General features: G+C 54.1%; 2 protein-coding genes and 1 pseudogene across 10 annotated transcripts; 2 read left to right on the plus strand and 1 right to left on the minus strand.

Moving 5' to 3' along the window:
• On the plus strand, positions 1-3,263 carry TMEM125 (transmembrane protein 125). Its single transcript, XM_057525930.1, is given in 4 exon segments — positions 1-114; positions 1,410-1,559; positions 1,804-2,362; positions 2,364-3,263. Coding segments are annotated over 2 exon segments (660 nt in total). The 5' UTR covers positions 1-114; positions 1,410-1,559; positions 1,804-1,945; the 3' UTR covers positions 2,607-3,263.
• Positions 3,264-10,205: 6,942 nt separating this feature from the next.
• On the minus strand, positions 10,206-14,335 carry C1H1orf210 (chromosome 1 C1orf210 homolog). 9 transcript variants are annotated; one of them, XM_007164623.2, is made up of 5 exons: positions 13,960-14,335; positions 13,526-13,552; positions 12,622-12,699; positions 11,620-11,736; positions 10,206-11,473 (listed from the first exon to the last, which is right to left on the minus strand). In XM_007164623.2, exons 4-5 carry the CDS (start codon positions 11,636-11,638, stop codon positions 11,151-11,153), a joined length of 342 nt encoding a protein of 113 aa, XP_007164685.2. In that variant the 5' UTR covers positions 11,639-11,736; positions 12,622-12,699; positions 13,526-13,552; positions 13,960-14,335; the 3' UTR covers positions 10,206-11,150. The 9 variants fall into 9 exon arrangements, with proteins under 9 accessions (XP_007164685.2, XP_007164684.2, XP_007164686.2 ...); XM_007164622.2 differs by lacking the exon at positions 13,960-14,335 and adding an exon at positions 13,869-13,948; XM_007164624.2 differs by lacking the exon at positions 13,526-13,552.
• A 4,308-nt stretch (positions 14,336-18,643) lies between these two features.
• LOC103011260 (hypoxanthine-guanine phosphoribosyltransferase-like) lies at positions 18,644-20,386 on the plus strand (annotated as a pseudogene).
• The last annotated feature ends 470 nt before the right edge of the window (positions 20,387-20,856 follow it).

Below are 20,856 nucleotides of genomic sequence, written 5' to 3' on the forward strand. Positions count from 1 at the left end.
GAGCTCACCCAGGTGCAGGTCAGGCAGGTGAAGCGCCTCCCCGGAAACAGAGCTGGACTGCCCCACCTGCCCGCCCTGCCTGCTCAGATCGGATCCAGCACCTCCAGGCTTCTTGTGAGTGCCCTGTGGTCCCCCCTACCCCCACCATTCACTGTCTCCCACTGGCTTTTCCCCTGAGCGCCTCCACCCCACCCCCAGCCTGGCCCCATGGTGCCGGCACACCTGTGCAAGCACTTTCAGACCCATGAAGTCACAGCCCTGGGGAATGCTGGGACTGATTCCAGGGCCCCTCCCCCGGCCCCTCCCCCACCTCCCTTGGGGGCACCTGCAGCTGCCCCTCCTACCTCGTGTGCCGGGCAACCCCTGCTGAGGGATTGTGGAAGACGGACACCTCATCAGAGGTGTAACCCACGTACAGCCATGAAGTCATAGTCCCGAATGATCCAGGACCTGCGTCCTATATATAAAGCAGGTGTCCCGTCCTAAATGGGAGGAGAGAATGTTGTGTTCTTTTATTCAGAAAGCATGCTCTGGGCATCTATGCGGGCCCTAGAATTCCCACTGGAATTCTGACCTGGAGATTTTAATGCCCCCACCCCTCAAGATAAAAGTTATCGTCCTCACTTTTCAGATAAGGAGCCTGAGCTCCAAGAGGTGAACTTGCTGGGGGCTTCTCTGACCTCCCCCAAGCCCCTCTTCTGACTAACCCACAGCCAGCACTCATCACAGGAACACACCTGCTATAAACTGGGGCTCCCTGAGGGCAGGGGCCGGGCTGCTGTACTTTGCCCAGTGGGAGTCACGCTGACTGGCCTCTGGAGGACGTGTTCAATGAGGAACCACTGCGAGGTCCCTCGCCCACGTACCCACGGTGGCAGGGACTGCAGCTGGGGGTCCAGTCCAAAGCCCTCCTTCCCTTTGTACCACTTTAGAGAAATCGTGGAGGAGGATGGCATGGGAGTGCGGTGAGAGGGAGAAGAGTGGGGGAAGCAGGAAGACCAGTGAGGAAGTTGAGGGGAGGGAGGTTGAAGCGCAGGAGGATGAGGGCAGAGAGTGGGATAGAGAAATGTTTAGAGGTGACATGCACAAGGGAGAGACATGAGAGAGGAGGGGGTTTGCAGGAAGATGACGAGCTTGGGTTGGGAGCTGTTGCATCAGAGGTGCCTGTGGGACATCAAGGTGACAATTGCCTTATGGGTCTTGGAGCTTGGGAGGGAGATCTGGGTTTGAGAGAGAGAGGGATTTGGGAACCAGCAGCCATGCCTGTGAGGTGGGATGGAGTGTTGGGGGTCAGATCCTGACTCGCGGAGAAGGAGTCGCAGCCCAAAGAGAGATGATTCAGAGTCAGCCAGCTGGTTGCAGAAGGGTTAAGTCATAAGCCCCCTCCCTCCCCACAACCCTCCCCGCAGGAGCCAGCGGTGACAGCTGAGGCCATGTGAGTCAGATCCTGAATGAGGCTTTATCTCTGGGTCTCCGTCCAGTCCCATCGTCCACCGTGGCACCAGCTCCCTTGGCCAGCCGGGATGGGACAGGCAACTGAGACAGCCAGAGCCAGAGAGGTCAGGGACTGGGCAGGGGGTTCCCTGGATGGGTGAGGGTGCTTTGGGTGGAGGGAGCTCTCCTGAGATCTCTGGAGAGGCATTCCCGAGGGGGCAGTGCTAGGGAGGAGGTTTTCCTGGGGGCGGGGGGGTTGGTTGCAGGGGACATGGGAGGATTCCCAGGGACCATCCCCAAGGCTCCCAGGAGAGACCATAAGGGGCAGGTGGGCCGGGGAGATAGCAAGTGTGATTCTCCCCCCTGCAGGTGATGGTGACCATCCCCTGGACCGTGCGAGGAACAGGACTCTGGGCCTCTGGCTGCCGCGCAGGTAGTGGGGGCTCCAGGCCATGATCCGTACCTCTGCCCCCTGACGCAGCCCTCTGCCCTTACTCGTGCCCGATCAGCCATGTCTGAGAGAGAGGCTCAGGCCCCGCCGGGCCGGGGGCTGCCGCCGGATGTGCTGGCGGAGCAGGTGGAGCTGTGGTGGTCCCAGCAGCCGCGGCGCTCGGCGCTCTGCTTCGCCGTGGCTGTGGGCCTCGTGGCGGGCTGTGGGGCGGGTGGCGTGGCCCTGCTGTCCTCCACCAGCAGCCGCTCGGGCGAGTGGCGCCTGGCGGTGGGCACAGCGCTCTGCCTGCTGGCCCTGCTGGTCCTGGTTAAGCAGCTGATGAGCTCGGCCGTGCAGGACATGAACTGCATCCGCCATCCTCGCCACGTGGCCCTGCTCCGCAGCGGCGGCGGGGCTGACGCCCTGGTGGCGCTGCTCAGCGGCCTGGTGCTGCTGGTCACCGGCCTGACGCTGGCAGGGCTGGCCGCCGCCCCTGCCCCCCGCCCGGCCGCTGGCCGCCATGCTGTTCGTGGGCGTCACCCTGGCTGCCTCAGGTGCGCTCTTCCTGCTGGGCCTGCTGCTGTATCAGGTGGCCGTGAGCGGACACTGTCCCCGCCCCCGTGCGGCCGCCCCCTCCGCCCGCAGTGACCGCAGTGGGAATGGCAGCGTCTTCAGCATCTCAGGGCGGTTGTCCGCTGGCCAGCGTCACGAGACCACGTCCAGCATCGCCAGCCTCATCTGACCGAGCCCGGGCCCTCCTTCCCGCGACCCGCCTCAGCCTCCACAGAGCCGTGCCCGGGCGCGAGTGAGGGTGTGTGCCAACACGTGTGCGCACACGCACCAAGGGGAGAGTGACTGCGTGGGTGCCCCCAGGACTGCCCAGCCCTCTGAGGGACCGTGTGACCGTGATGAGGGGCCGACTTGCACCCACACGCCCACGTCACAAGGAGGGAACTGCTTCTCCTTGGAGCTCGTGGAACCGTCAGTCTGCCTGTCTGTGTCCGGGGCCTCTAGGCAGAGAAGGGTCTGGGATCCCTGAAGATCCCTGGCCCCTATCCCTAACACCCCTCAAGGGCAACTCTGCCCTGTAACACCTGTCAGGGATTTCCCCAGGAGAGGCTGCTGCCCGCCCCAGAGGCTGCGCCAGTGAGCCCCTTTATCAAGGAGACTGAATGGTGACAGAGTGGACAGAACACAGGCTCCGGCGTGACAGGCCTGGGCTGCAGTCCCCCCCTCTACCACTCACCAGCTGGGGGCCTTGGGCAAGTGGCTTAACCTCTCTGAGCCCCGGTTTCTTGAGCGTCATGGTCACGGTCATCAATTGTTAGGATCAAATGACATTATGTATAGAAGGACCGGGCACACGGCAGATGTGCAATAAAAGTGGTGGCTGCTGTTAGTGGTATTGTCTTTATCTCACCATCTCACCTAGAGACCTTCCCTCCCCTCCCCCTCCCCTCCCCTCCCCACCAGCCACCCCTCCCAAAGGGAACACGTCGTGCCTACCTCAGGCTGACCTAAGGTGCCTTGAAGGTGTCCTCAGCCAGACCTGTGGTCTCTCCTCATAGGTACTAGGAGGCCTGAGGGGAGACGGGATGAGGGGATGCTTAGCCTCAGGAAGGTAGTGCGTCTCTGGTCCCAGGGAGAGGGTGTTGTGGGCAGGGGAGGATGGTGAGTCCTCATTTGCTTATGTGCTGGTTCCAGATGAAGCCTGAAGTATTGGGGTTTTATCGCCTGGTTTCTCTGGAGGCTGCAGCTCCTAACCCCACCTCTGAAACCAGAACATCCTGTTCTGTGTAGTTGCAGCACCGGCTGACCTACCTCTGGGTTTCCAGGCACGGGAGGGGTGTTGGATGCCCGCTTGGGCATGAGAGTACCTGCCTGATTGGGGTCAGCCCTGGAAGGGCTCTCCCTTTCTGGATGCAGGGGCACTTCCTGTGTGACAAGGACAGAGGTCCACTGGAGGAACGCCCAAGAGCGCCAGTTACTGTTTCATCACTTGCTGCTTCACAAAATGAAGATTATAGGAGGCCCCACGGGGGACACCAAGAGAGGCCGGGAAGCCAGACAGACGTGTTGCCTAGGAGGTGTTAAATGTGGAGCTACAGAGGCTCTGACAGGAGAAAATTGCTTTCAACTTGCCAAGATCAAGGCAGTTTCCTGGAGAAAACACTAAGCCGACGGATGAGGGAAAGGGTGTTGCCAGGCCTGGGAGGGAGAAACGTGAGCAGAGAGAATAGGGCAAGTCCAAGTGCACCGGGAATTCCGTGCACCTCAGACTCCGCATATTCAAATGTGAGCCCCTCTCCTCTCTACCCTGACCTAGGTCCCTGTCTCACCCTCCACCCAGCATCCAGGTTAGAGACCTCAGGTGCCGAGGTTCCCCCCTGCTTATGCAGGCTAGTGTGCAGAACCCCCAAAACGACAGGCCTCCCTCTCTTCTCAGCACACCCACGAGCCAGCCACGCTGCACCATTGTCGTGACTCCACCACGGGGGGTCCTGGCACGGGCCTGGGCACATGGTAGGGTGTGAATGGGCGGATGAAGAACTCGGCTTGGTGAGACCCACCTATAACCGGGAAGGGTAGGGAAGTTAGGCCATTGTCCGCTGTTGGCCCTGAATCTTTCCCTCCTGAGGCCCCGCACTGTCTTCCCCAGAAACTCTCATTCTTCCCGGGCTCCCAAGAGGGAGCTCTCACTATCACCTAATTCCTGGGCCATTAGAGGACCACAGAATGCCTCTTCCTCCTGTTAAACAGGGATAAATCCTGTTTCTTTTCAGCTAAGACAGGGTTAGACTCTTTCACGATATTTCTTTTAAGAAACTAAAGGAAAACAGAAACACAGAAAATTAGGAGGGGGGAAGAGTTACACAGGAAAATGTCTAGACGAGCAGCTACTGTAGGCCAGGCCCGTGTCAGCCTCTCCTGGGAAGGATGCCAGATGAGGAGCATGGTTAATGCCCACAGAGGACACTGTGGACCTATTCCAAAGGGCAGTGGAAGTCGGCATGTACACACCCAGCTACAACATGAGAAGGATGGTAGGAGCTGGGTGGAGGCCCAGGTGGGGCAGAAATGCTAATACTTCCTGATTCACTAAAGCCGACCCCACAACCTCCCACCTCCAGCTTGTGTGCTCAAAGCTGTGCACTAAACCCCATCTTGGTCCCCATGGCAACCAGTCATCCACTGGCCCCTCTGCTCTCTCTCTGTCCCTCTAAAGCAGCCCATTCTGTTTTCATCTCCCATCTGGCTCAGATTCTGTGACCCATCATGTCACCCACTCCTTGACAGAGTCCTCAACAACTTAGCCCCCTGACCTTTGGTCCCACCCTCCCGGCAAAATCCCCTCCTTGGATAAACCCTCACACCGACCAGCTACTAGAGAAATCTGCACAGCTGGGCAGCCTGTTGTCACCGTGATTCCCCATCACCAACCTCAACCAGGTCTGAAACTCGGCTCACCAGTTACACTGTTTCCCCGGCCAGCTCCTGCTCCCACATAGCCCTCAAGTTCTCTCCACTCCCTTCACACCACAACATCACCCCTTCACAGCCCCCAACACTGCTCTCTGCAGACGACTTGGCCTCCCTCGCTCCCCATGAGAAAATAAGAGTCGTGGGGTGGGAAGCCTCCACCTTGCTCCTGTGAAATCATGCCTCCTTTACTCCTGTCTGTCAAGTGGTCTTGTCAGCCCAGCTGAGGAATGTGGACTTTGTCCTCGGGACACTGAGAAACATGGAAAGATTTTAATTAGGGGAGTACTCTGAGCAGAATAGGATTGGGGACTCGCGGGCTGCAGTGTGAAGCTGGGATTGGTCTTAGCAGAAAAAAAAAAAAAAAAGACCAAACAGCCCCAGAAATGCCATCTCAGCTGGCCCCTGAGGGATGAGAATCAGCTGGCCAAGAAGGTTGGGAAGAGAATCCCAGAAAGAAGGAATAGCAGAAGGGCCCAGAGACAAAAGAATTGGTTCCTTCGAGGAACCACAGAAGGTTTGGGTGGTGGGAACATGGAGTATCAGCTGGCAAGGGGCAAGGGTGAGGCTGGGGGGATCTCTGGGCCCCTCCCAGGTTTCAGAGGCTCCCTAGCAGGTAGCACAGTTTCTTAAGGCCAAGAGGAATCCAGTGAAGGATTGTAAGCAGAGGGATGGCCTGGCCGGAATTGTATTTTAAGACAATTAGGATTAATTGGAAGGGGTAAAAATGGAGGCAGGGAAATCAGTCGGTGGATTGATGCCACCTCCAGATGCGAGATGACGCGGCTCGGACAAGGGGGTGGCGGCTGGGACAGAGTCAGACAGGACAGGTTTGATGGATGCTCAGAAGGTGGGACCGACAGGTCTTTGTGACTAACTCCCTGGAGGAGCTTTTTTAGGATAGGACAGATGTGATGGGTCCACGTTGATTGAAAGAGAAGTTGAAGACACAAGGCAGAGAAGAAGCCAGTCTTCAAGTCCCTGAGCGGGGAGGCGGGGAGGGTGGATCCGAGCCCACAATGGAGGGATTGGGGTCATGATGCTATTTTGATTTTGATTTTGATAGTGTTTTTGACTGTGGACAGGAAGGTCTGTGGGTTTTGTAGCAGGAAACTGACAACTACTCTCTCTGTGAGGCAGAGGCCATTTTAAGGAGCTGCTGCCGAGAATAACCAAGAAAACAGCGAGGTTGCTGAAGGCTCTGAGAGCCCGTGGGAGGCTGGAGAACAGGCAGGAACGGAAGCACGGCCTGGGCGATGGGGGCAGCGAAGGGGGGGTTCCTCAACAGCACGCGGAGGGCGGGATGCAGGCCTCAGGTTGGAGTGTCACCTGGAGTGTGTAATGGTGACATGACAGGGCAGGTAAGCTGAGGATACTAGCAAGAGGGAGGCTGACATAAAGGGCCCTGTAATCTAAACTGATGCTGGGGGAAAAGACAAGAGGAGCTGATGGAGACGGCACAGAGAGGTCTGGATCTCCTAGAAGCTCCCACTGGGCGGCAGGCAAGGTGGAGGGAGAGAGACCTGCCACATGTTCCTCCTGGGCCACCTGGATGCTGGATCCTGGAAGAACATGTTCCTGAAATTTCCAAATGTGTTCCAGTCCAGGTGGTCCTTCCATCATATTCAGTCACACCCCACCTGAGACCTCAGGCCCCCCTCGAGGAGCTTCCTCCAGGCCTCGGGGGACCAACACAAGCTCAGTTCTTGCACACTGACTGCTCCCCAGGACCTGTGAGACTGCCCTGGGCATAGCAGAGACCAGCCCACTCTGGTCCCCTCCCCAGCCAGGGATGGGACATACCACTTCTACCCTCACAGCCTGCTCTCCCAAACCTGGAACTTCTCGGCCCCCATTCACACGGGGCAGAGGGGCGCCAGCCCAGGCAGGGTGGGAACAAGTCCAGCTACCAGGAGATTCCTTCACTGGGTCTGTTTGATCATGACTTAGAGGTGAGATAAGGGCGTTATTGCTGAGTGAAGCAGGCACGCTGCAGTTAACTTGTTTAAGCCTCAACTTCTCAGTCTATAAAATGGGGTGCCTGCCTAGCAGGGCGGTTGTCAGGAAGTGCTAACACATCAGTATTATTATTGTTATTGTTGTCGTTATTTTTATATTCTACAGCATCAGAACTTCTAATTCAAGTCCTTTGCTGTTCTGAACTGGATCTTCTGACCTGAGTCCTGGGAAACAGAGAAGTTCAAATCCCAGCCTGGAGAGAGTGAGGAGGAGGAGGCATGGCGAGCTCCTCCTTCAGGATTAAGACTGATCACCTGTCCTGGGGAGCAATTGCCCTGGCGGTGCCCATACAGATATGGCTAATACTTGCAGATGCTTGCTCTGTTCTACTTTACACGTCACTCATGCAATCCTTCTAAAATTGTGTGAGGCAAGTACTATTATGATCCTCATTTTACTGAGAAGAAATTGGAGTGCTGAGGGGGTAAGTAACTTGCCCAAGGTCACACAGCAGGAAGATGGCAGAACTGGGATTTGAATCCAGATAGTCTGTGCTCTCAACTCAGTTTACTGCTCCGCTGGGCTTCTTCAACTTCATGTCCGTGGCTTGTGTGACCCCTGTCTTTGGCCTCCACACAAGGACAATGGATGTGGCCTTACTCTGGGGGCAGCAGGATGAGACAGCCAGGAAGCTAGGCTGTCCTCTGCAGTCAGGTCTAGGTTGGGGCTCCCTGGGAAGAGAAGGTGATGCCAGCTGCTGAGGGGTAAGGACAGGGTGCAGGGCTGGGGGCAGAGATGGGCTGGGATCAGGGTCTGAAGCCAGAGGAGGGCAGACCAGAGGGAAGCCTGGCTGAGTGCCAGGTCTCCCAGCAGTTCCAGCATCCCTGGGCCTTTGAACCTGTGGACCCAGGTGGTGCTCCCTCTTCGTGCCTGGGGCCAGGCATGCAGAGCTCAGTGGGAACCATTCCTCAGGGGAATCCAGCAGGGCTGCTCTCAGGGTCCAAGTTTCCTGCCACCCACAGCAGGTTCTGAGAGGAAGCCTTCCCTGCCAACCCTTCTTGGTGCTGGGCTCAGAAAAGTGACTTCTAATCTGGGGTTGGGCCCTTACCTCCTCCTGGATCCCTCAGAGGTTCTGACCCAAGTCCCCAGGAAGATGTGAAAACGGGGACAGCCGAGCTCTTTCCTAGCCCCGAACTGCAGGCAGGGCAGCCCCTCCAGGTGGACCTTGGGAACGCATGAGGGCAGGGGACAGACCCACCTGGGTTCCCAGCAGCTCCCCCACCGGAGGCCAGGACACGCTCTGCTACTCAGCCTCCTCTCCGGGGTCTCGGGCTGGGGCCCACACAGGGCCTTCCCGGGCCTGCGAGGGGGGCAGCTGTCTCGGGACTGAGGAACAATGGCTGGGGTTGGGCTCCCCTCCTCCCTGGCGGCTTCTCGCCAAGCTCTCCTGCCACATCCTCCTCTGCGGACGAACCCTCCTTTGCCAGTGTTTCCCTGCTCAGTCCTCAGCGCCTCCGCTACCCTGCCCCCTCCCTGGTGATCTGATTCCCTCCCAGGGACTCAGGGACCCTATTGTCAATGATTCCCAAGTCCACATCTACAGACCGGCCTTCGCCCTGTGAATCCAGCTGCCCCAGGCATCTCTCCCCCGGAAATCCCATGTCTGGCATTGAACCCTCACTCCCCCGAAAGCTGCTCTTCCTCAAGTGCCCAGCCAGCCAGTCAGAAACCAGGGTGGCTTCGCTGATTCCCTACTCCCCATGTCCAGCAGCCAGAAGTTCTGTCAACCACCCCTCCCATCCGCCCCCACCCCTTCCAGATGTGACCCTGCCTGTCACACCTCTGGAATCTCTCTGTTCCCTGTACCACACCTTAGTCATGTCTGGGTCTCTCCCCTGCAATCCATCCCCACGCACGGCATCTCCCTCTTCAGCTTCATCACTGGCGCGGGCCCCCTGGACCCTACACTGCAACCCTCCTTGACCTCCTGCCTTTTCCTCAAGCACCCCCCTGTATTAGCCAGCCCTCACTTTCCTTCTCTGCTGGCTCTTTCCTCAAAGGCTAACACTGCATCCGGTGGACACATGTGAGTGGCTGCCAGGTTCCCGACGACTTCCCCTTTTCTGGCTGGGACTGACCTGGAACAAACAGGTGGGCTCCCCAAATCACAAGTGGACTACAGGAGCCTGCCCCCACTGGTCAGAACTGGGACAGAACTGACTGACAGAACTGGTCAGTAGTAGATACTTTTCTTTTTTTTTTTTTTTTTTTGGCTGCGTTGGGTCTTTGTTGCTGCGCGTGGGCTTGTCTCTGGTTGCAGTGCGCGGGCTTCTCATTGCAGTGGCCTCTCTTGTGGAGCACGGGCTCCAGGCACGCGGGCTTCAGCAGCCATGGCGCGCAGGCTCAGTAGTTGTAGCGCAGGGGCTTAGTTGCCCTGCGGCATGTGGGATCTTCCCGGACCAAGGCTCGAACCCATGTCCCCTGCATTGGCAGGTGGATTCTCAACTGCTGCACCACCAGGGAAGCCCCGCAGTAGTAGATCCTTGACTCAAGCTGGGCCAATCAGATTCTAGCACCTGAATACTGGAGACCCAGAATCAAGGGTGTGGAAGTCCCAGGCATGGAGCCTCATAAGTGCCCATAAATGACAAAGCACTAGAGGTCCCATGCCTGACCTCAGGCGGCTGGGACCACCTGCTTCCTGCCCTCCTGAGTCAGCTGTCCCTTTAATTCACCCCCAAAACTCCTTTCCATTGCTTGCAACCAAAGAAGCTTAACTCAAGTCTCTGCCATCTTGAAACTGCCTCCCTTGCCCCAAACTCCCCCCCAGCAACCATGACTCTGTCCTTCTCCTCTCTGCCAAGGTTCTTGATAAAGTCTTCCACAGTAGACTCCACGGGAATTCAACAAAGTCAACAAATATTTATTTAGCATCTGCCGTGTGAGAGACTCAGAGGACACAGAAGAAGGCGCAGACTGTGGCCTCAGAGAATTCACAGTCTAGCCCGGTAAGGGGTTAGTGCAAATTGTAATAAAGATTAAAATTAAACGTGGTAAGAGACTGGTAGGGAAACTCACAGGTGGTAAGGAAGGGAGGGGCTCTGGGAAGGTGTCCCAGGGAGGGGATGTCCGAGCACTGTCATGGCTTTGAGCGACAAGGGACATGTTTATGCACAAGTTTCAGTTCAGGAAAATAAAAAATGAGTGACTTCTTCCTATTTTTATTTAAAATGAAAATAGATTTATTAGTATCTGTGAAAAACATAATATATTATAACTATTTAGATTACCACTTGATTGATAGGAAAAAAATCTCCCTAAGAAACTTGGCACAATGATTTTCACCTGCTAAGATGTTATCACCTGGGCACATTTGAAATGCTGGCAGGTAGGCAGGCCCCATGGGGTCTACTGGCCAGGGATTCTCATCACTGTCATAAAGGACTTGGGAGAAGAGAAGGGCAGGGAGACAAGGGAAGAGGGTGAGCAAAGGTCCATGGAGAAACAGCATGGTAGGTGGGGGAGGAATAACAAATAATTGGTTAAGTAGGGAGTAAAGTAGGGAAAGGCAGGAAAGGAAACCAAAGGCTGACAGAGGCCTGATTTCATAGCCAGGGCCTTGGTAGGCTTTATCCCAAGAACAGGAGGGAGCCATTGAGGGTTACTGAGCAAGAGAGGGTCATGGTCACTTTGGTAGCTAGTGTCAAGGAAGGGAGGATTGATCTACCCCTGGTCAGCCCTTAAGCCCTAGCCACCAAGTCCCTGAGGCTTGCGGTTCCCACAAAGTATCTGCTGACCTTAAGCTGTCAGGCATAGGGGTGCGTGGGGGGGGTCCGAAGATGAGGGCTCAGAGGGAGAAGTGGTCCCTACTTCCCTCCGTCCCCAGCCCACCAACCCCAGGGTGAATGTAATTGTCCTCGATGAAGCCATCGTCATCCTCATCTTCACCCACCTCGGGGCGGACCCCTTTCCCTCTCCCAGACAGCGGGCGGTGCTGGTAGCCGGCACGGTATTTGCGGCAGAGGTGGCATTTGGCGGCAAGTGCGATGAGGAGAGAAAGGACCACAGCCCCCAGCACGACCCCTACCAGCACAGGCCATGCCCGGGCCCCGCTGCCCAGTCCAGGGGATACGGCGGATGCTGTGGGGAGCTCCGAGGGCCCCCCAGTGGCTGCAGAGAAAGGGACAGTGTTAGGGATGGGGCCCCGGATTGGCTCCCTGGTGAAACTGAGAGGAGTGGGGCAAGTTCCTCCCCCCAACCTCAGCATCTAAGGGGTACCCAATCCCCTCCTCAGCCTCCCTCCCACTGTCACTCACTTCGGTTTGCCTCACTCATTGAGGGGCCAGAAGACACTGGTGAGCCTCAGCCGCTGCCAGAAGAGCCCTGGCTCTGAGGAGACTCCCAGACGCCAGGCAGTCGCAGGGCACAGAGTCCTGGAACATACACATACGTTTGGATGTCAGGGATGGCCACAGGGCGCATGTTCCAGGCCACACTCACAGCTGTGTGAGGGCGCTGCACAAACTCCGGAGACTGGACAATTGACCATAACCAGTTGCCCGCAGGAGAAAAACAAGCCGAGCCACGGAAATTGGCTGTTTGTAAGGGAACACCCGGAAGTGGCTGGAAAAATAACTCAATGCTGGAATTTACTGAGCACAACTTATGATTCAGTCAACAGGCAACGTGCTTACAGGACCTTGTAATGTGGGCATAAACATTATCCCCACTCTCCAGGTGAGGACTCTGAGGCCCAGAAAGGTGAATTAACTCAGCCAAAGTCCCAGGACTTGAACCCAGGTCTCTGATGCCAGGGCCCAGAGCCCAGGCTGCTCCCCTGCTTGGTAAGCTGAGGATGGTAGGTGGGGCAGAGGCAGGCCTGGCTTCCAGGGGTTGGACGACAGCAACTGCTGGGAGGTAATGGGCAAAGTGGAGACCACGCATGGAGGGCGGTGCTGGGCTCCACCCAGGACAGGAAGCTCCAGACACAGCCTGGCCCCTCTGCTCCTGAGTCAGAAGCCCTGCGTCCACACCCACCACCGCTACCCTCAGCCCTTCAGGCACATTCCTTGTCCTTTCACCTCTGCGCAGTAGCCAAATGTAAGTCAACTGGATCAGGAAAATATCTGGCTGAGAATCACTAGGGCTGGGAAGGATCTAGAGAAGGACGAGCATCTGAATTAAGGGAATATCTGGAGGAAGGTCATATAGGCTCAGGATACCTGGAGGAAGAGCATCTGGGCCAGAGGAGTGTCTGGGGGAGCAGCACCTGATTCTGGGGAGTACCTACAGGAAGAGCATCTGGGTTACAGAAGTACCTGGAGGAGGAACAGCTGGGGCTGGAGGTATCTGAATCAGAGGAGGACCTGGTAGGAGTGTCCAGGCTAGGAAAGCACCTAAGAGAGAAGCACCTAGTTTAGGGGAGTACCCGGCCATACTCTTTAATATCAATACTGTCATGATGCCCTCCCTCCTCAACTCCACATTGTCACCAAGCCCCATGAGTTCTTCCTCTCAACATCCCTAGAATGCCTATGCCCCTCCTCTGCGCCCCGCCGCCACTGCCCCAGTCCAAGCCACCTTCATCTTGTACCTCAACTCTTGCAATAACCTCCTAACTGGTCTCTCCTCACCTCTCATCCATTCCTCAGAGTGATGGGCCTATGGCTCAAATCTGACCCCATTACTCCCCTGCTTAAAAATCCTGCCCAAGCTCCCCAGGCCCGCAAGGCTGCGTGCAGATTCCTCAGCACATCCTTCAAGGCCTCGCAATCCAGCACACAGCCCCCAGTTCCCTCCCCGTGCTACCCACACACACCTACACACACACGCACACACACACACACACAAACACACACACACACACACACTCACACACACACCCTGCCTTGCCCTCTTGTTTCTCAGCCACCCCCTCCTCAGTTTTTTGAGTCCCTCATCCCTCAAGGCCAAATCAGACCATACCTGCCTGTGAGGTTGTCCCAGGGCCCCCCTCATCACCCCCTTCACTGCCCTGGCCAGTTACTAGATGGGCAGCTCCCTGGTCAGGGGCTGGGCTGAATAGCGTGCACCCTGGCGCTGGCAGAGAGCTTAGCAGTCAGCCGCTCCGCACATGTTTGTGAGATGAGTGAATATGGGGGGAGGGTAGGTGGGGGGTCATTAGAAAGGAGGAGTAAATCATTCACTCATCCATTCATCAGCAAACATTCATTGGGTGCCTACCACGAGCCCGGCACTAGGCATTGGGTCCTAAAAAAAAAAAAAACAGAAAGGATTTTGTTAAATTGAAATGAGTTGAATTCAACCTGACATTTTTAAGATTTTACTCCTACTCCTTTCCTTCCTGCCCTGTCCCTGTGAATTCTTCCCAAGGACGGACGGACACACACACACACACACACACACACCCTCAGGCTGTCACCCCACCCCTTCTGGTCACATTTCTTCCACCGACAAACACACACCCCACCCTGATTTGTAGCTCCTTTCCTGCTCCCAGGAGCCCTCGGGGATCTGTGGGTTCCCCATCCCAGGCCCCCCCAGTGTCTTTCCCTCTGCTCCCCACCTGTAGGAACTGCACAGTCCGCGGAGGAGCTTCCAGTTAGAGCAGGCAGGACCCGGCCAGGTGGGCGGGCCAGAACTGCAGCTTGACTCACCTGCGGACGCAGCAGCCAGGCGGGGCCGAAGCCGCAGGTGAGGGCGGAGAGCAGAGCCTCCAATAGGGAGGACTAATGCTACATATTCCCAAGAATTGCGGAGAACCTTCTGGCGCAGGCCTCACCCCCACCCCCAGTGCCGGGGGCGGGGGCGGTTGGGGGGTTAGTGCTGCTGGGATCCAGGGAGGGGGCAGTCTTCAGCAGGCAGCTGCTCAAGCTGGCGGCCCTGATAAACAAGTGAATTTCCGGTGACAGGTACGAAGTCCAGAGTTGAAGAGGGACGGCCTGTGAAGGCGGCCGGCCGGAACCAGAGGGGAGGGGGCTAGGCATTCTCCAGGCAAAGCCAGAGGGGCCAAGAAGACGCAAAACTGCCTGCAAAAGTGTATGTAAGCGTGTCTGTGTGTGTGTGTGTGTGTGGAGGTCAACGGGGAGTGTGAGTTCAGAGGCCTTTTGAGGAGTGTGTATGTGCCCTTGGGGGGGTTATTGTGTGTATGTGTGTTTACCTGGACAGGGTACAAGCCTCTATCTGGATCTCAAGGATCCTGTGACCCCACAAAGCTAGGCTCTGAACCTCTACCTTTTGCCTTATTCCTCTTCGGAGTCACGTTCCCAGAGCCCTCCGTCTAACCCAGCAAGCCCCGCCTCCACCCTGGCAAGCCCCGCCTCCACCTGGCAAGCCCCGCCTCCTCCATCCCCAGAGCACCGTCTGTCACAGCATTGCTTTCACGATCTTGTAATTGTTTCTTCCTGTGCTGCCTCCCCAACTAGATTAGCAGGGGAGCTCTCCCAGGGTGGAAACAAGTTTGACAGTCTCTGGGTTCCCAGCACCTGCCGCAGGGCAGGCTCTCAATAAATATCTAAGGGAGGAAGAGTTCCATGAGCTAAGCCATGCTGGCACAGGAGTTCACAGGAACCCGCAGGGCACAGCGGAGCAACGGCTGCTGCCAGGGCTTGCAAGTGGGGCACGGTAGAACTGTGGCTGGAAAGTGGAGGCCAGTTCATGCAGGACCTTGAAGATCTTGGCTCCGAGTCTGAGCTCCTACCACCAATGGCCCCTTCCTAACTCTCCCACCTACACCTCGCACTCTCTGCTGCAGTCACACCAAACTGTTCCCTATTCCTAGAACCCACCATGCTCTCATCTCCCAGGCTTTGCATGCGCTCTTCCTGGGACCCCTGCTTTCCTCCAACCTTAACCTTCATCCTCTCCCCCCACATGCCCACCTCCCGCCTGGCTGACTGTTCCTCCCATCACATGGGCCCCAGCTTAGGTCCTCTTTATCTAGATGCACCCTAGTCTGGATCCCTCCTCCCCACTCTATGCCCCCTGAAGACCCTGGCCCTTCTCCCCCATAGCCCTGACCACACAGCATTGTGATTTTCTCTTTACTTGTCAGAGTGCCCTATGAGCCTGTAAACTCTGGAAGTAGGGTCTGTGAGTGTCTTGTTCCCCTTCAAATCCCTAATATCTAAAATGACAACAATAAATACTCCTGAAATAAATGAGAGGAAAGTGGAGATTATCCTGGATTGGGCAGTGAAGAGCCTAGGAAGTTTTAGGGTTTGGGTTTGATTTTGAAGCAAAAGGAAATCACAGTTTTCAAAAGATATTCATTGAGCACCTACCATGTCCTGGGCACTGTGCCAGGTGGTTTTGTTGTTGTCCTTGTTGTTTTAATTGAGGTATTCACATAGCATAACCTAGTTCACATAACAAAAAATTCACCACATCAGTCAATTTCAGTGCACAATTTAGTGGCATTTAGTACATTCAGAATGTTGTACAACCATCACTCTATGTAGTTCTAAAACATATTCTTCACACCAAAAGGATTCTCCCCACTCATTCAGCAATCACTCCTCATTTTCCCCTCCCCAGCCTCCAGCAACCTCTAATCTGCTCTCTGTCTCTATGGATTTGCCTATTCTGGATATGTCCTACAAATGTAATCAGATTTGGGCCAGCTTTTTAATGAATTATTTCATTTAATCCTCCTGACTGTACTATGAGATAGATGTTAATTATTTCCTTAACAGATGAATAAAATGAGGCCATGAGAAGGTAATTTGAGTGAAGTCCCACAGAAGAAAACAAGTAGAGGTCTACCCATCCATTAGTCAGCCATTTATTCAATGAATACTTACTAAATGCCCACCACAGAGCCACAGCCAGCCCATATGGCAAGCATTGCAAAATAGCAAAAGGCCACCTGCTAGATGCCCCACAGCATGGAGAGCAGAGAGCAGGCTGGATACTGGCACCCACCGGCCCATCAGCCAGGAGCTCTGGTGCAGTGAACAACCTTCACAACCTTCCATGGCAGCCCTGGCAACCACGTGGTAGGCTCTGTGCTAGCTGCTGGGGAGAGTTCCTGCTGCCATACAGCTTTCATTCTGGTGGTGAAGGTTGACAATACACAAGTAAAGAAATAAATACGATCATTTCAGATAATGGTTAGTGCTATGAAGAAAGTAAAATAGCTTCGAGTGATGAAGTTGTGGAAGGGGCTGCTATTTTTTTCTTTTTTAATAGCTGTGACTTCTATGGGTGACAGTCTTTTTTTAAAATATTTATTTATTTATTATTTATTTTGGCTGTGCTGGGTCTTAGCTGCAGCACCCGGGATCTTCATTGCGGCATGCAGGATCTTTAGTCGTGGCATGCGGACTTCTTAGTTGTGGCATGTGGGCTCTTAGTTGCAGCATGCATGCAGGATCTAGTTCCCCGACCAGGGATCGAACCCAGGACCCCTGCATTGGGAGTGCAGAGTCTTATCCACTGGAGCACCAGGGAAGTCCCGGGGCTGCTATTTTATATTAGTTAGTCGGAAAAGGGGGGGACTGGCTGAAGGGTGATGTTTGAGCTGAGATCTGAATAAGAGTGAGTGAGCAACCATGCCAATATCTGGGGGAAGAACATTCCAGAAAGAGGGAACAGCCAGAACAAAGATGGAGAAGCAAGAGCATGGCTTGTTCAAGCAACAGAAAGGAGGCCGGCTGGATGGGGTTCAGTAAGTGGGGAGAGATGGGAGGAGCTGCATGAGAGGCCTGTCCAGAGCCAGCTCAGGTGGTGCTGCACTGGGTCCTTCCCTCCGTGAGATGATGGGAAGCCACTGATGATCGGAGTCGGGGACCAAAGGACTGGCCTTCTTCGGCTTCTGTGTGAAGAATGAACTAGAAGAGGCCAAAGCAGAAGTGGGGCGGCCAGTTAGGGAGCCGTTGCTATCATCCCAGAGAAGGGGAATGTGGCATCAGGGTGGTCAGGCAGAAAAGGGGAGAAGTGCTCAGATTCTGGATGTACCTTGAAGGTGAAGTCAACACGATTTGCTGACTGGATATGGGGTTTGAGAAAAAGAAAGGGAGCAAGAATAACTCCAAAGTTTTGACCTGAGCAACTAGAAGGATGGAGTTGTGGGAGACTGCGGAGGGGACAGCTTTGGAAAGGCAATCTGTACCTCAGTTTTGGACATGTTACTTGTGAGATGCCCGTGATTCATCCAAGTAACGTACTAAGTAGGCAATAGCATAAACTAGCCTGAAGGCAGCAGAAGGTAAGGGCTAGAAATATAAATTGAGGAACCAGTAAAAAGTGGATGGTTTTTTAAAGCTGGTCATCTCAGTGAGGCCCCAAAGAGAAGTGCAGAAAGAGAAGAGGGCTGAGGGCTGAGCCCTGGAGCACTCGGGCAGCAGAGGTCAGGGAGTGGAGGAGAAGCAGGAAAAGAGACTGGGGAGCGGCCTGCGTGGTGAGAGGCAGACAGGCGAGGGAGGTGCCCTGGAGGTCAGAGAAGAAAGCGCTTCAAGGGCAAGGGCTTCACCAACTACGCCAAATGCTGAGGCTAGGTCAACTAAGACAACACGAACTGAAAATTGACTTTGAATTTGGCCGTGTAGCCGTCACTGGTGACCTTGACAAGGACAATGTCACTGATTTGTCAGGGACAAAGGCCCAACCGAGCAATGCATGGGTATGGGAGCAGAGGAAGTGGAAACAATGCCTTCAAGGAATTTTGCTATAAAAGAAGCAGAGAAATGGGGCCGACATGGGAGGCGAGTGTGGGATCAAGGAAGGATTTTTTCAAGGCTAGGAGGTTTTAGACCACGTGTGTATGCTGGTCAGCATAATCCAGGAGAGGGAGGAAACTGATGATGCAGAAGGAAGAGAGGAGGAACAGTGGGGGTGGGAAGTCCTTAATGGCATCGAGGGGTGTGGGGTTGAGCACACAGGTGGAGGGCTGGCCTTGGGCAGGAGCAGGGAGGTTCCCTCTGAGGAAGGAGGGGTGTCAGGTGAGTGATATGAGCCTTAAGGAGTTTTCTTCCCATGGCTTCTGTCTTTCCAGAGAAATAGGAAGCAGTGTCATCAGCTGAGAGTGAAGAGTGGGGAGCGGGTGCTGGGGTTCAAGGAGAGAAGAGAAGGTGTAAGTTCATCATCCTGGGGCTTTGGAGAGAGAATGGAGTGTGGTAGGCTTGCCAGGCAGCATCAGGACCCCCTTGAGATGAGCGGCATGAATTTAAAGTGATATCAGTAAGGGTGGCTGAATGTTTTGTTTTCCAGCCACTCCAAGTGTGCAGGTGGGGAGAAGATGGAGCCTGAAATTTAATCAGGATTGGGGCCTTGCCAGGCAAGTCTGATAAAGCCAGAGAGGGGCAAGAGGGCTGAGCTGTAGGCAAGGCAGTGATTGACATGATGGCCCAGACAATCAGGCCAGGTAAAGAGGGAAGTGAGGATGGGGTCCCTCCCCATGGGAGGGTTGAGGGAGGGGTAGGATTGATAGATTTTAGGAGCGATTACTGACGTACTAGAGAAAGTTGAAAACATAGAAGGTGGTGGGCAGATGACGGCATACAGAAATGGAGGTTACCCAGGGGATACAGACAAGCCCTAGGACATGAACCATGGAGTGGTCCTGAGGGAGGGTTTACAGACCAGTGGTGGTTTTACTATTACCTGAAACATATCAACTCAACCTGCTGAATCAGAGGTCCAATGATTATGTGCTAACAGCTCTATGAGTACATGGCAGAGGCAGAATTTGAACCCAGGTCTTCTGCCTCTAGGTCCAGCACGTTTCCAGATACATCCCCACTGCTCCTATGAGTAACACTATCAAGGTGTTCCATTCCTCACAATCATTTGAAGTGACAGCAATCACTGCTTTTCAAAGATTTGCTTATATTTCCCAAAGGAGACTCGGGGTGCTGCTACTAGAAGAACCAGGAATGAATGCTGAGCAAGCAAAAGAATGAGGTGTCCCAGTCCCCAGCCTGCACCTACTTCCTCCTCCACCTTACCCAACCCCTCCCTGTGGCAGACCCAAGGCTCTTAGCCTTGGGGTAGTTGCGTCCCCTTTAAGAAGCTGATGAGAGCCCCAACTGCCCTCAGCCCACACACCAGCCAGCTCCGTTAGGGTGACCTGCAGCCCCACCGTCGTGATTAGTGATAATGAACCAGGTTATGACCTGGATTTATTTTGTATACCTAATCATTATGCTGAGGATTTGGAAAAGGTGTTTATTCCTCATGGACTAATTATGGACAGGACTGAATGGCTTGCTCGAGATGTGATAGAGGAGATGGGAGGCCATCACATACTGGCCCTTTGTGTGCTCAAGGGGGGCTATAAATTCTTTGCTGACCTGCTAGATTACATCAAAGCACTGAACAGAAATAGCAATAGATCCATTCCTATGACGGTAGATTATCAGACTGAAGAGCTACTGTAATGACCAGTCAACAGGTGACATAAAAGTAATTGGTGGAGAGACTTCCCTGGTGGCGCAGTGGTTAAGAATCCGCCTGCCAGTGCAGGGCACACGGGTTTGAGCCCTGGTGCGGGAAGATCCCACATGCCACAGAGCAACTAAGCCCGTGCGCCACAACTACTGAGCCTGCACTCTAGAGCCCACGAGCCACAACTACTAAGCCCGCATGCCACAACTACTGAGGCCCAAGCGCCTAGAGCCTGTGCTCCGCAACAAGAGAAGCCACCGCAATGAGAAGCCCACGCACCATAACAAAGAGTAGCTCCCGCTCGCTGCAACTAGAGAAAGCCCGCGTGCAGCAGCGAAGACCCAACGCAGCCAAATAAATAAATAAATAAATAATTTTTTTAAAAAGGTAATTGGTGGAGATGATCTCTCAACTTTGACTGGAAAGAATATCTTGATTGTTGAAGATATCATTGACACTGACAAAACAATGCAAACCTTGCTTCCCTTGGTCGAACAGCATAATCCAAAGATGGTCAAGGTTGCAAGTTTGCTGGTGAAAAGGACCCCTCAAAGTGTTGGATATAGACCAGACTTTGTTGCATTTGAAATTCCAAGCAAGTTTGTTGTAGGATATGCCCTTGAGTATAATGAATACTTCAGGGATTTGAATCATGTTTGTGTCATCAGTGAAACTAGAAAAGCAAAATACAAAGCCTAAGATGAGAGTTCAAGTTGAGTTTAGAAACATCTGGAGTCCCATTGAAATCACCAGTAAAATTATCAAATGTTCTAGTTCTGTGGCCAGCTGCTTAGTAGAGCTTATTGTATGTATCTTCTAAGAATTTTATCTGTTTTGTATTTTAGAAACATCAGTTGCTGCATTCCTGAACTCTTTATTTGCACGATGAGCCTATAGACTATCAGTTCCCTTTCGGTAGATTGTTGTTTGACTCGTGAATGAAAAATCCCTTAAACCACATCACTATTGAATGAAAATATTGAAATTGTATCTGTAAGAAACATTTAAAGCAAAGAATACATTAGTTTTTAAATTGGTATTTTAATTTTTATATATTCAGGAAAGAACAGAAGTGATTGAATATTGTTCATTATACCACTGTGTGCTTAGAAAAGTAAGAAGCAGTCAGTTTCATATCAGTGACAGCATTTAGAGGTATCATTATGTTC

This window comes from Balaenoptera acutorostrata, chromosome 1 (genome assembly GCF_949987535.1).
Source record: "Balaenoptera acutorostrata chromosome 1, mBalAcu1.1, whole genome shotgun sequence".
Taxonomy (NCBI): Eukaryota; Metazoa; Chordata; class Mammalia; order Artiodactyla; family Balaenopteridae; genus Balaenoptera; species Balaenoptera acutorostrata.